This window comes from Enoplosus armatus, chromosome 11, assembly GCF_043641665.1.
Source record: "Enoplosus armatus isolate fEnoArm2 chromosome 11, fEnoArm2.hap1, whole genome shotgun sequence".
In the NCBI taxonomy this organism is placed as follows: Eukaryota; Metazoa; Chordata; class Actinopteri; order Centrarchiformes; family Enoplosidae; genus Enoplosus; species Enoplosus armatus.
In genome coordinates, this window is record NC_092190.1 from 11,760,855 (window position 1) to 11,773,934 (window position 13,080).

General features: G+C 42.7%; 1 protein-coding gene across 2 annotated transcripts in view; it reads right to left on the reverse strand.

Moving 5' to 3' along the window:
• LOC139292473 (ATP-binding cassette sub-family C member 4-like) overlaps window positions 1-13,080 on the reverse strand; it is a 35,644-nt gene that overhangs the window by 8,275 nt on the left and 14,289 nt on the right. For both annotated transcript variants that reach the window (XM_070914822.1, XM_070914821.1), the window contains 6 exons: window positions 11,833-11,912; window positions 5,018-5,168; window positions 4,167-4,286; window positions 3,929-4,039; window positions 3,728-3,828; window positions 3,183-3,374 (listed from right to left, as the gene is read on the reverse strand). In XM_070914822.1, coding sequence (XP_070770923.1) covers window positions 3,183-3,374; window positions 3,728-3,828; window positions 3,929-4,039; window positions 4,167-4,286; window positions 5,018-5,168; window positions 11,833-11,912 — 755 coding nt within the window. The remainder of the gene's footprint in view (window positions 1-3,182; window positions 3,375-3,727; window positions 3,829-3,928; window positions 4,040-4,166; window positions 4,287-5,017; window positions 5,169-11,832; window positions 11,913-13,080) is intronic.

Sequence of the window (13,080 nt, forward strand, 5' to 3'; positions counted from 1 at the left end):
CTGTAGAGCGTACTGTACAGCGGTGCTTTGAGCTAAATGCTAATGTCAGCATGCTAACATGCTCACAATGACAACCTTAACAGGCTAATTTTTACCTTGTTAAACTGTCTTATTTTAGCATGTTAGCATGCTAACATTTGCTAATTAGCACTAAACACAAAGTACAGTTGAGGTTGATGGGAATGTTATTAGTTGTATTGGTCAAATTATAATTTTTACATGAGTTCATCCTTGATACCTGCAGGTCTGGCCAGTGCCTCCGCTGTAAGACCTTTTGCATACCCAAATCATGCCATGCACATGCACCGCTGTGTTAAACTCATAGACCTAAAGAGGATCCACACAGAAAATGACCAGTCTAGCTCAAAACTCACAGTGCTCACACTGCGTAGCAGCATATTCCACCGTAAAGACCCAAATGCAACCTAGAACCAAATGGAAACGGTGTCAACGATGCCACCAAGAGGCAAATCATTTCTAGTTCCACTGAACTGGGCTGCTGGTGCCACACACTGCTGCCTGCCAACACATAGGCTTGTTATATGCCTTTACATAGCCAAAAACCTTTTGTTTAGCCGGGGGTTTACCAACAATACTACTCGCATAACAAAGACCCGCTGTGTGTGCTTCATAACATGCCAACACACAGAGAGGATGCAACAATGCCATTTTTTTCTTCTTCCTCTTTTCCCATTTAGGTGGAGGGTAGAAAGGATCAAGCACAATGATCCAGGATCTAAATTAACTCTACATATTGTTAGACGTACAGGATGGGGTTTGTCTGAAAGAGGCACCATCACTTGTGCGTACTGAAAGGGTACACAATAACTCACTCTCTCTGAGCCAAGGTAGAAGCAAACAGTACAGCTATCTTAATTGACAACAAACTGAGAGAGAACTGTCCAGTGGGCTGAAACGGTTCCCACTAAAAGGGCCTCAAGAAACACATGAGATTATCACACTGGATGCCTTTAAATGGTCCTTGTAGGAAACATTTCAGAAGAGGAAACGCTCTTTCCCCAAACCCCTTGTGACTTCATGTCAAAAGGATGTCACTGACACGTTTACTGTGACAGTAGAATATGACAGACCTCTCTTCAGCAGAAGCTGCAGCAACAAGTGCACAGACCTGATTGACTGCTGACAGAATCAGCACCCTCCTTGCATAACAGGAAAAAAAGGAGTACCATGGATGCATGCATAGAAAAACCTGTGCCTTTCAGGATCCAGACATAGGCAACCCACCCAGGTGGTAGTAGTTTAGATGCTTATTATGAGCAAAGAGTTTCACATTTTGAAGGTTTTCAAAGAGGAAGTAGGTGAAAGCATTGTTGCAGACACTGACTCACAGATGGAGCAGTTGAACAGGAGCTACACAACAGTGGGTCATCCCTTCACAGCAGAGGTCACCTCACTCTGTGCAAGTAAACAAACAGGTTCATTGTCTAGACTATTACTTGTATTCAGTCTTTTATGTGTCTGACTGTAATGCACCTTGTATCTTTGTTTTGTTTGAACCACTTTGCTCTCCATAACCTGATGCCCATGCTGGAGGAGCAATACTTTTATTGTTCCATGAATTTCAACTGGGCTTGCATTGGGTCCTCTCATGTCACAGGGATGGACCCCAGGAAGAGCTACCTGCCCAGGCCTAGCCGACTGCAACTGTGGCTACTCAAGCCAAAATGAGGAGTGGTCAAGAGACTGTTCACTTGTGAGAGTTCACAAAGTTGCTAACCCGTTGCTCATGTGGGAGCAACGGCAAGGGCAGAGGGCAGGCAGTAGGAGTATGATCCTTGCCCAGCCACATACCGGCTTACACTGACAGTGAATTGAATTTTGCTCTTTCCTGGGACAATGTCAAGGTCCTGTCTCAACATAAGGATGCGGAGATTGCTGGGAAGACATTTTCAGACTTTTGAGGACTTCTACGCTTTACAAGGCACAATTAGATACTGTACGACAAGTCTTCATCCCTAAACAACGTAGGTCCTTTGAAGGCGCCTTTCAACACGATTTATGTAGGAATAAAGAAAAAAAAACATTTGTATTTGTAAGTGTTTTCTGATTTGCCGCCCCCATAGTTAAGTTATGGTCAAATACAGCTAATAGCAACTACTTGGTTATGCTTAGAGAAAGACTGTTTTGATTTTGTTTAAGAGGAAAAAGGAATAAATATTGACTGCAAGTAGTAGACAAGATGTGAACTTTAACCTGTCCATCCACTTCCCGATGTCACATTCACTGAATGTGAATGAAGGTCATTTTTTAGCTACTTAAACGAACAACCAATAATAGTTGTTTTTCTCAAAAGTCTCATAATGCATTAGAAAGTGTTCAGCATGGATCAGTCACACTATCCTTGACTTTACTTTCCCATCTTTTTCAGATAAACAACACTTAAGAAAGTCAAAGTTCATTTAAGAACCATATTGTGTAGTTACAGGTTATCTATGGCATACGTAAATGTAAAAGCTGGGACAGTGCATCATTGCTCTTGGAGATAAGTAATATGCCCTTACTACGCTATTTCTCTCTGAACAATGGAAGGTCAACTGTGGTGAGTTGTGTGTTTTTATATGACTATGTACAGTAAATGCAGTGAGGGCCAGAGTAAATGGATCTTGTACTGTAGGTGAAGGTTTCCTGGTGAAAGGGTGTCAGGGGAATTGTCAGGATGCACAAAGCCTTTCACCCCCATGGCATGTGGCAGAGATCCCTCCCATGGGCTGTCAGAGCCGGGGCCTCTACACTTATCAACCCATCCATTGTGAAATCAGCCGCCCTGGCCAACCATAGCCATGCAAAATACACCCCCTGCATTAAACACAATTTCAATCATCCTCAACCATCTCCCTCTGCTTTCCCCTCTCTCTCCCCTCGGCCTCTCCTCTCTCTTATAGTGAATAAACAGTTGTCACCGTCAGGTAGCTCAAAATGCAAATTGGGAACAAATGGATCCACTTGAACAGTCTTAATTACATGATATGTATTCCATGAATCACAAATGGTATAGTGCTGAAGATTCGGCAGCACAATATGGTGTCCCTTTAATAATTGATTTGAGAAGAATGCCACATAAAAAAGAATCACATCACACCTTCGACACTAGCTGCATATCAACCTACATCAGGGGCTGTGCACACCAATGAGCGTGCACAGGCAGGAATAAAGACAACAACCTTTTCTCTGGATGCGAAGACAACAGTCAGGTTCTTTAGGACCAAGCGCTCACTGGCACTGTAAGAGAAGTTGACTCTGTCAAAGGTGATGGAGCCTGTCTTGGGCCAATCATGCGGGGGCTGTTTGTCCGTCTCCCAGGGTGCTTCACTCTCCAGCTCTGCATACTCAACCACTCTCTCCACTGATGTCATCTACAGAAAACAAGGCAATTATTTCATGGAACATGTGGAAGTATACAATACTAATATTTTTTTGATTTATTAAATTTGCTCTTTTGATTACTTGAAACACAATTGGAGATGGCAGCTTCAGTAAACTTAGTTATTTGACCAAAGAACAGTAAACATGACAACATGTCTTTTTTTTTTCTAATTTTACAATCTCAAAGAGAATCATATTTAACCAGTGGATTTATGTTTTATCGGGGTACTCCAGAAATTTAGTATTGCACTTCCATAAAGTTGAGCGAACAAATCATGAATGGGTTTAGTGATGTCCAATATATATAAACTGCAGTTAAGTGTTCAAATGTAAATGTTCCCACCATGTTCTCGATCTCTGCACTCTGCCTGACGCCCCACTGGAACATGCCTGTAAGTGTCACAGCATACGATAGAGCCAGACCCACGGCTCCTGGGTCCAGTCCTGTAATATCAGGAAAAAAGTAAACATCACCATGTTTTCACTAATGATGTCTCACACGTCAATAATGAGTCACATGTTTTATCCAAAGCCCATACAGTACCATCCCTGAGGTAAAGGCAGCCAAAAGCAGTAATGGTGACAAAAACTGAGCAAATTCCATCGAGACGCACGGCAAACCAGCGAGAGGTGGTCAGGAATAAGAACCAGGCCTCTGTTAACAAACACAAACACACAGATTAGATACTACTTGTAATCTAGCTGCCTAAATATTACTGAATATTGAATGGGTATGATATAAAGGTAATATCCTTAACTGAAAGTTAATTTTGTATTCCCACCTGAGTGAAGATCTTGATATTCATCAAACATTTGCTGAAACCTCTGCTGAACCTTGAAGGCACGGATGGTGCTCAGGCCTTGGAGAGAGGATGAAAGGTGGGAGAATACGGGACTCCGAGCTAAAAGAAATATATACACAACACTTAGCATTTGAACAAACATACATAATATCAGCTATCCATGCATTCAACACCCCAGTGATGTTTTTCAACCCAAATACGTTTCTTATTCTATACTAAGGACAGTTTTGATCCCCTCATCATCATCATCAGACAGTCATCATAATCTACTTGATGTTTTGAGGTTTTTCTACTCAATAAATTTACTTTCAGAAGATGTAGACAAAGAAAAAGTGATATGGTAATCAATAGCGGAATGCGTATGTGAATTGCGTCATACAAACATTTAATATGCCCCTGACGCCAAACAGTTTTGATTTAGGGAAAGGTTGCAATTGAGTGGTCTTTTGTTTCTATTTGTTAGGCTTACAAAACCAAAGACAAAACCTAAATGTTTCCTCTGTGCTTTTTCATAGAACTTTTGTTCTTTGAGATGATGGAACCTGTTGGCCAATGTGCATTTGGGCGCTCAGCCCAGAATAAAATAGATGAACTAAAGCCTGCAATGGCCTAGTCATGCCCACTTGGCATTTTTTCCATTGTATGTGATGTCATGAACTCCCGTCTCTTGAGGAAACTGCGTGTGGCCGAGCCATAGGCCACAGCCACCTTTAGCCTTTATGCTAATGACCATGGCTTTCTTCAATGGTCTATTAGCATTCCTGTGGTCTGCTTTTGTGTCTTACCACAAATGGACATGCCCACCCCACCACCCAAAAAAAAAAAATTACTGGTAGACTCTAGGCGCTTGATGTCCCTGGAGGTCTGCAGGAAGTAGCATCGCAAACACAGGAAGACAGCGAGAAGGGGAACAACGGGAATAAGGATCCAGGGGATGATGACGGCAGCTACTGCAATCACTCCAGTGACTTGAAGAAATACCTGGCATAGAAGGAGAAAAGTGAGCACAATATGAACCAAACAGCAAGAGTCAAAAGCTCCACTGCTGCTGTGTGGGCTACCACTGGGGCAGCGAGGCCTATTTCTTAAGGCTAAAAGAGAGAAACTCTTTCAGTTGTATTTGTGTGAGACCATCACGGGCATACAGAAAGGTAACAGCAGGTTGTGGGACTGAGGTTATGTGACTCACAGTGTGAAAGGAAAACGATCACAGCGCTAATTCTCACTTAGTAGCAGGTGAGAATTTACCACTTGGCCACTGCAGCTCATATCCCTGGCTCTCCAGGGCTTTCCCTTCAACACTTCTGGCCTGTAAGCCTCCCTGGCAGAGCAGCCAGCCAACAGCCATGGCCACAGTGACTGGCAGAGGGCTCTGGGAACCACACTGTGGGTGTCTGATACATCACACTCAAACCACACAGCCTTCAACAACACAGTGACTCATCACCTGTGTTAATGGCTCTGTGACACATCTAGACCAGGATACCAGAGCTGCCTAAACAGGATTGGAGGCAAAGAGTCTGACGACACCTGCACTGTGTTTAGAAACTGAAGTAAGCATCTGAAAAAGTATCATGACGATTATTAATATCAAAGAGAAAAAGCTTTTATCATACCCCATCTGTGGTGGTTATTATCACGCACACCATTAGAGGTACTTGTACTTTACTAAAGTATTTCCATTTCATGCAGTTTAGATGTTAATTTACAACATTTATGATTAACCTATAAAATATGATGACTTGTTATAGACTAAACAGTATATTTAAATATTAGCTCCATCTCAACCAACCAAAAAGTGTTTATGCATCTGTGATAGTAATCCAATAATATAATATATATAATGAGCTGAAGAGGGTCATTCTGCATATAGAGTACTTTTGAATTTTCATTCAACATTTATAGTTCATCAGAACGTTTCTGTACTTTTACTTTAGTAAAAATGTTGAATGCCTGAAGGACTTTTACTTAAGTACAATTTTGAGCTATGTGTACTTTATTTGAGTATTTCCATTTTATACTACTTTATACTTGTACTCCACTACATTTCATTTTTTAATCCACTACATTTAGAAGATTAAAGCAGTGGTTCCCGACCTTTTTGGTTTGTGACCCCTTGCAAGTACAGCAATACAGGTTCCTCGTCATGTTTCAGATGTCTGTGAGTTGTTAGCGTTTCCACCAAAGAGGAGAGACATTTCCCCGCTAAACTTGTTGAATGGTTTCATTTAAATAACTGTTTGAGGTTCACAAAAATGAATACAGATTTATGTAGCAGAACTACACTACTTCTTCTTTGCTCCATCAGTTATCATCTCATGACCCCTCAGTTTTATCTTGTGACCCTTTGAGGGGATCCACTGAACTACAACACCGAACGTTATATAAAGTTATAATATATCTATATCTATATATAATAATAATAATAATATATCAGTCACAGGGGCTGCTGGTGTGCAGAACAAGTAATTCTACTTTTGATACTTTACATTTTGCTGATAATACTTTTATTTAAGTAAGATTTTGAATGCAGGACTTTTACTTGTAACGGAGTGTGTTTACCGTGTGATATCGACACTTTTGCTTAAGTAAATAATCTAAATACTTCTTCCACCACTGAATATGTGAGAGACCATTTCTTCTTAACTGAAAGGTATACTGTGTTACATATTTCCTATTCGATTGATGGATGATAAAACTGAAACCTCACACCCTGAAATTAGACACATCCTAAGAGATGAATCCTAAAACGTGGAGATTAGGATCGTACTGTTACCTTCAGTGGTCTCAGACTAGCCCAGAGAGATGAAAATTTAATTTAGCACCTTAATTACGGATGTTATCTGCCACTTAAGCACACATTTAAGCATGATCACTTTCAGTGTAGTTTTATGATGAAAAGCTACTCAATTCCATTTGCAGTTCAGATAAGAGGGTATTACTAGTCTAACCATTGCTGTAGTGGAGCCCACACAATCAAACAGTGAGTGGAAGCTACTGAGCACAACTGATCCCAAGAATTTCACAGTACATAAGTTTCAATCTTAGCCTTGATGGAAGGCTACCAGACTGCAAAGTGAGATGGTGGCACATGAGCCATTACTGCATGTTATCCAGCCTTCCCTAGAGGGGATCAAATATTAACTGAACAAACGTCTTATCATACACACTGTTTTCCTTTCACCCTCCTGCTGCTGATGGGCGACACAGTGACACTGCTCATTCATGTTTGCTTATTGGTTCATTTAAATTCTAATTGGGCCCATTTCGGTCGGAGGGCCACGAAGGTCCGAGACAGGCTTATCTGACAGTGGGGTCATCTGAGGGGACGGAGGAGGAACAGGACCATTAGATAGGAGTCTTGCCTCCTCCTGCTCCCCAAGGCCCGCTGTCGCCAAGGCCCCCGTTTGATGTGATCCATTTGCCTGGTCTGGAGCTTATCGATGTCAGCATCGGGAACACCGTGGCCCCCACCCACACTACACACAGATGACTCAGATAAGTGATCCTACAAGCATACACACCTCACCCCTCAGACCACATCCATATCTCCTATGAAACCACACAGGAACAGAAAACTCCCAAAGCCACATCCCGCTGTACATAAAAGTGGATAAAAGGATGAAAGGTTTTGTATACAAACAGTTTAAATAAAGAATTACCGCTAATTGCTCTTTAGCAAGAAAAGAAAGCTCCCGCACGCATGTGATTCAGTCATTCAAGCAAACTGGGCACACTGCTGTGTCCAAAGACCATTGAGATCTCTGCTGACCCTAATTGCTTTATTTTCTCAATGATTCCATCAGCTCTTTGATGTCCAAAGAAATGTAGAAAATTGAAGTTAATTGCTATATTTGTGTTCTGCAATGATAGCGACTGTTGTTCCGCAGCAGAAAATAAACACTTGCCTTTAATTAAACATCCCTGCGGACACAAGGAATCAGTGCGCTTTTTACAACCCCTTTTCATCCTCCCTTTATTTACTGACAGTGTGCAATATTTGCCAGTGGGAAAAAAAAGTGCAAACAAAACAGGAAAGGAGGGGAAAGCATGGTGAAGAAAAATCCTGAAAAGAAGTCCTCTGTCATCACTGGAATTTTCTTTTCTTTTTTTTACTCCACACTTTTCCGTGACAGAGCGGCACAATAAGTTGCAAGGGTCAGTGGTACTGAAACAAAACAGGGCCGTTCCACTTGGGCTCTGGAACAATAGGAGTGACCCAATCCATTCTGCTCTGTCTTTGGGCTTTATTTTAGCATTAAATGCCCAGATGCTGTGGCCTTTCTTTGGGAGAAATGACTGTGGACACCTCCTTCACATTTTCCCTTTCTGGGCCATTTTCACTTCATAAAGCTGCAGTCAATGTGTTTTGTGTGTGGTGAGGAGGGTCTGACACATACTGTGGTGGTCTCAGTCGCTGTCTACATTGGTGGCTCAAGTAGTCCTAGGATTAGGCCTTTGTGTGCTGTGAAAAGGTAAAAGAAGTCACTTATTTGGGCTCAGTCAAGCTGCTGATTTCCAACCCCATTTTGGAAATAAGAGAAAGGCTTTGAAATACGGTCTCTCTCACTCTCTCTCTCTCTCACTACTATAAATCACTTGTGTCCGGCAAATTCATTCATTCAGTCATTGCTCCTTTCTCTTCCTGTTGAAAAAACAACACAAAAACATTTTCAAATGTGTAAGAAAACAGCAAATTCACAAATACCAAAAGTCACTCACAGGAAGCACAGATTTCCTTATCTTCGTCATATTGACAAGAGGTGAGATTCTGGATCAGATTGGGTCTATGTAAGTTCCCAGGCTCAAAAGGACCCCGGGCTGTCCGGCCTGAATGTCTGAGTCAGAGCAGCTGAGGTGCTGGACCGCAGCATCATGAGAGACCACACATACACACACTGGAAGCTTTTGCTGGCCGATGCTCGCCATCAAATGACCATGTGTGGTATTGCTGAGTGGCCAGTTACGCACACACACACACACACACACACACACACACACACATACAATGCTGTTTTCTTGTGTTTTGGTTTATCTTTACACTAATTTGACAAATAAAGTGAATAAAACAAGTAATATAGCTAGTCTGTAGGCTTCTCACCTTTCTGTGTCACCTTGTGTAGGAAGACAATGGCACTGTCATAAAACAATGCTCAAGGGGGATTTATGGCACAGCCTATATATTTCCACACAGGACCATCTCCTGTGTTTCCCAGGATAACCTGTGTAACGCCTGGAGCCAGTGCATTCTTCACTTCTTCTGTCAGCAGCGTGGTAAAGAAGCAGAGAAAGCCGATGAAATCCCATCCTACAGCACTCATGGTTACGTCAGCAGTTCTCATATCCCACAAAGCCACTGAAAAGGCCTGACACACAATGTGCCACAATATACAGACTCACACAACGATCCACCCGCCAGTGTTTTTCAGACAATAGCCATCTTTGCTCTGTGTTTGTGCGTGTCTTCTGTGCTGGGTTTGTGTCTGCAAACTGCACACATGCACTCCCTCTTTTTTTCTCACCCGTATGCACATTGTTTTCTCTCTCTCCAGATGACTGTAGGGTTTACTGCTGTAATTCATGAGCCCATCTTTATGCATGTTTATATGCCATTAACATCAGTGAGACCAGGCAAAGTCCCACTTAAATGAAAGTAACTGTCAGCCGATGTCTTAGCATACACATGCTGACAAAATTAATTTGCGTGGATGGTTGAGAAGACCTATGAATGTAGCTGTGGACCCCACAGTTAGTGGTGTGACTTGGTCAAGAGCCTTCACACAAAATCCTCCACTGAAAGACCCCTGTACTCACCCCTTATTGTCTTACCCTCCTCCTCTGCCCCCTCTGTGAAAATAGAGGCAACTCAGGATTTAAAGGTCAAGTCTACACAAAAGCCGACAGTCCCCAAAGCCTGAGGTGTTTTTAATTGACATTTCTGTCTTTGTCCGCTGACCATAAAGAGCAGAGAGAAAGAGCCTATTTCCCAATACACTAAATTACTACTAAATGAGACCAGTGAAAAAAATAGGGCTCTGGGGTGTAACCAGGTTCCCCCAGCTTGAGGGAATCCCCTTGTTAGGCGGGTATGGGGGCAGTGCTGAGGGGCTGTGAAGTGCTTACACCATCATAAAGGGGGAGGCTCTGGTGCAAATCCCCGCACAGAAGCGGCCTCTCCCCATAGAGAGAGATAAACCAGTTAGGGCATTGTTTATGAAGTTTCACTTTATTCCCCCCTGACAACCATTTAAACAATGACTATGGGGAAATGTCCCTCCACGAATGAGCAACAATAGTCAGGATCAGCAGCTTTTCTGCGCGGCTAATACTTTGATAAAAAGAGTGAAAATCTTCCTTCCTGAAAGCATTAAAGGCCGTTCCTTGAAAGACACCTGCAAATAAGAGCAGCAAAGCAGCACAAACAAAAGTGTTTTGTCCAAAGGATGCCACCTTTGTCCACTAACACAATCACTTCCCACTATCTGATGCAGCAGAAGATCGGCAGAAACAACGCACACATGATATATCCAGTCTTATTTTGACAGTTTACTCTTCTGCATGAAGTGCCGTTTTTCACTGCAACACAGACATGTGGTTAAAATAGTATTGTGACTTGTATTTCATGATAACATGGGTAATAACTAATGTGGTGGAATGGATATGTATGAAGTACAGTGAGTACTAGTCTACTTTCACTGTTTTCAGTTGGACCTATGGGCCTTCAACAAAGTTATTATTTTACTCCAGCCATTATTCACCTTATTATCAAAATGAGGGAAACTATAGCAGACAAAAAGCTTTTGTGCGTATGATCTTTTGTGCTTTCAGCATTTAAGATGGCTTTTGTCTACTGTGAGATGGGTATCTGCCACAAACATCACTCAGGCATTGTGGAGGGGGGATTCGTTTTCAGTGTGGCTTTGTTCTATTCTTTGGCCCTAACCAAAGAGCCACGCCTGCTCCTCTACCTCGAATTGTGCAGCGAACATTCCCTTCTTTGTGGCACTAGGTGCATGAGCTGGCTCATCTCCGCAGGCTTTCGTGGGAGATGGCTGTCACGGTGGCAGGGTGGCATTTGGTAACCTAACCTGGTTATGCACCAGGGTGGCCCTTGGCTACCAGGCCCGGAAGACTGTAGAGCATTAGGTGAATTGCGCCGAGAGGGGCAAGTCCCGCTCTGGATCTGTTCCAACTGACCTGTCCCCTTCCCCCTCTACCACGCTTCCAGTTCACTCCTGCAAACACATCGTACGCCTGCTGCTCACACTTCTTCTCTTTGCCACTAAACACATCATCCTTGTCACCCCCTCCCTCACTTCCCCACTGTTTTCCTCCACATCGGACCCATCATCCTGTGGCCTTTATTTCCCCTCTGGTACCTTTCTCTCTCCCAATCACTTGCATAGTCTCCATACACATTCTCTGAAGATGCCGCTTCTGTTGTGTCACACTGAGGGAGCCACGCCCTCAGCCTATGTGCACACTTTTATTAAATCTGTGCAGGCGCTGGGCTGCGCTGGCGGGTAATCCTACAGTAATTGTTTCCAGATTAGGGGACCCGGACCACAAAGCAGGTTTAGCCAGGCATGAAATGGCCTTCCCATGCTGCAGCGCCAGCGACCAAACCTGCCGAGGTGAGACTCACCTGGATAAAGTCCACAAACGTCCATGGGAGCAGAGAGTCCAGGTAACCGATGTCCTTCGAAAACCTGTTGAGGATTCTTCCTGGGAAACAACACAAAAGAAAAAAGATTAGATGATGTGTGTAAGATAGTATCACACAATTGACAGCAGAATTCTGTTTTATTGGTTATAAAGATGTCAGGTGTATCATTTGTACAATCACAATTAATATGGTAAAATTAGGAGAAAAAAAGAGAGAAAACACTTCATCATTTAATGCAATTTGCAGATCTAACTTAAAATAGTCCCTATATGACATTTGTCATATACAGATATTCTCTACTAAAAACAATATTTTGTTTCTTTAAATTTCCTCCAGTGTCACTAGAGTATTGACTGTTACCAAAGTCTTCTCCAATCTAATAGGAAAGAGCATATACAGTGAGTGTGCTATCAGATGAAAAATACAGGCTTATCTGGATTAAACAATGAATCATTATTTGTCTAGCATTTCATAAAGACTGCCCTACTCTTGGCTGAATACGTGAGGGAACCTTTTGTTTGAAAACAAAAGGGCAACAGAAGCTGCGTACCTGCCTTTATGTTCTGACTGGCAGTGTCAGTGACGTTAATTGAGTTGCCTCCAATCTGCTCAGGTGTTCATTATTTTGGCTGGTGCTCTGCAGGTGTTGTGGCAGCCCTTTATTGTGGCTCTTTTAGTAACTTTGCTCCCCTATTCTGATCCCACTGCACATAAGATTACACTCCAGCTGCTTTCACACACTGTTTACTGCAGGGTCAGTGATAGCAAATCCCCACACTACACTACCTAAAGGCAGGCAAGACAGAAAGGCTTTCTCTATCTCTGTCCCTGAAGGCAGCCCTCAGACTCTCAGAGGCAGACAAAAAAGGTACTAGAGCAGTGCCAGCATTGCCACTACTAGAACTGGGCTCAAGTTAAAAGACACACACAAGCTGTGTGTAGTCTATACATTCCCTCCAAAGCGCCTCCAAAATGGTGTCATATTGTTTCATACTGTACTTAAGCCACCCATTGTCTCTCACAGTGACACATCGCTAAGCAAACAATAATATCTGTCTGAGGAGAATCTAAATAAAGCAGCACTCACATATCTAAGGTACAACCTCTGATAAAGTGAAACTAACCGCCCAAGCATGCAGATGAGTTTATCTAGACTGACAGAATAGGCCATGAAACAGGGTGGGACTTGGTACGGGACCGAGAAAGGGAACGGCTGAGCGGCACGTT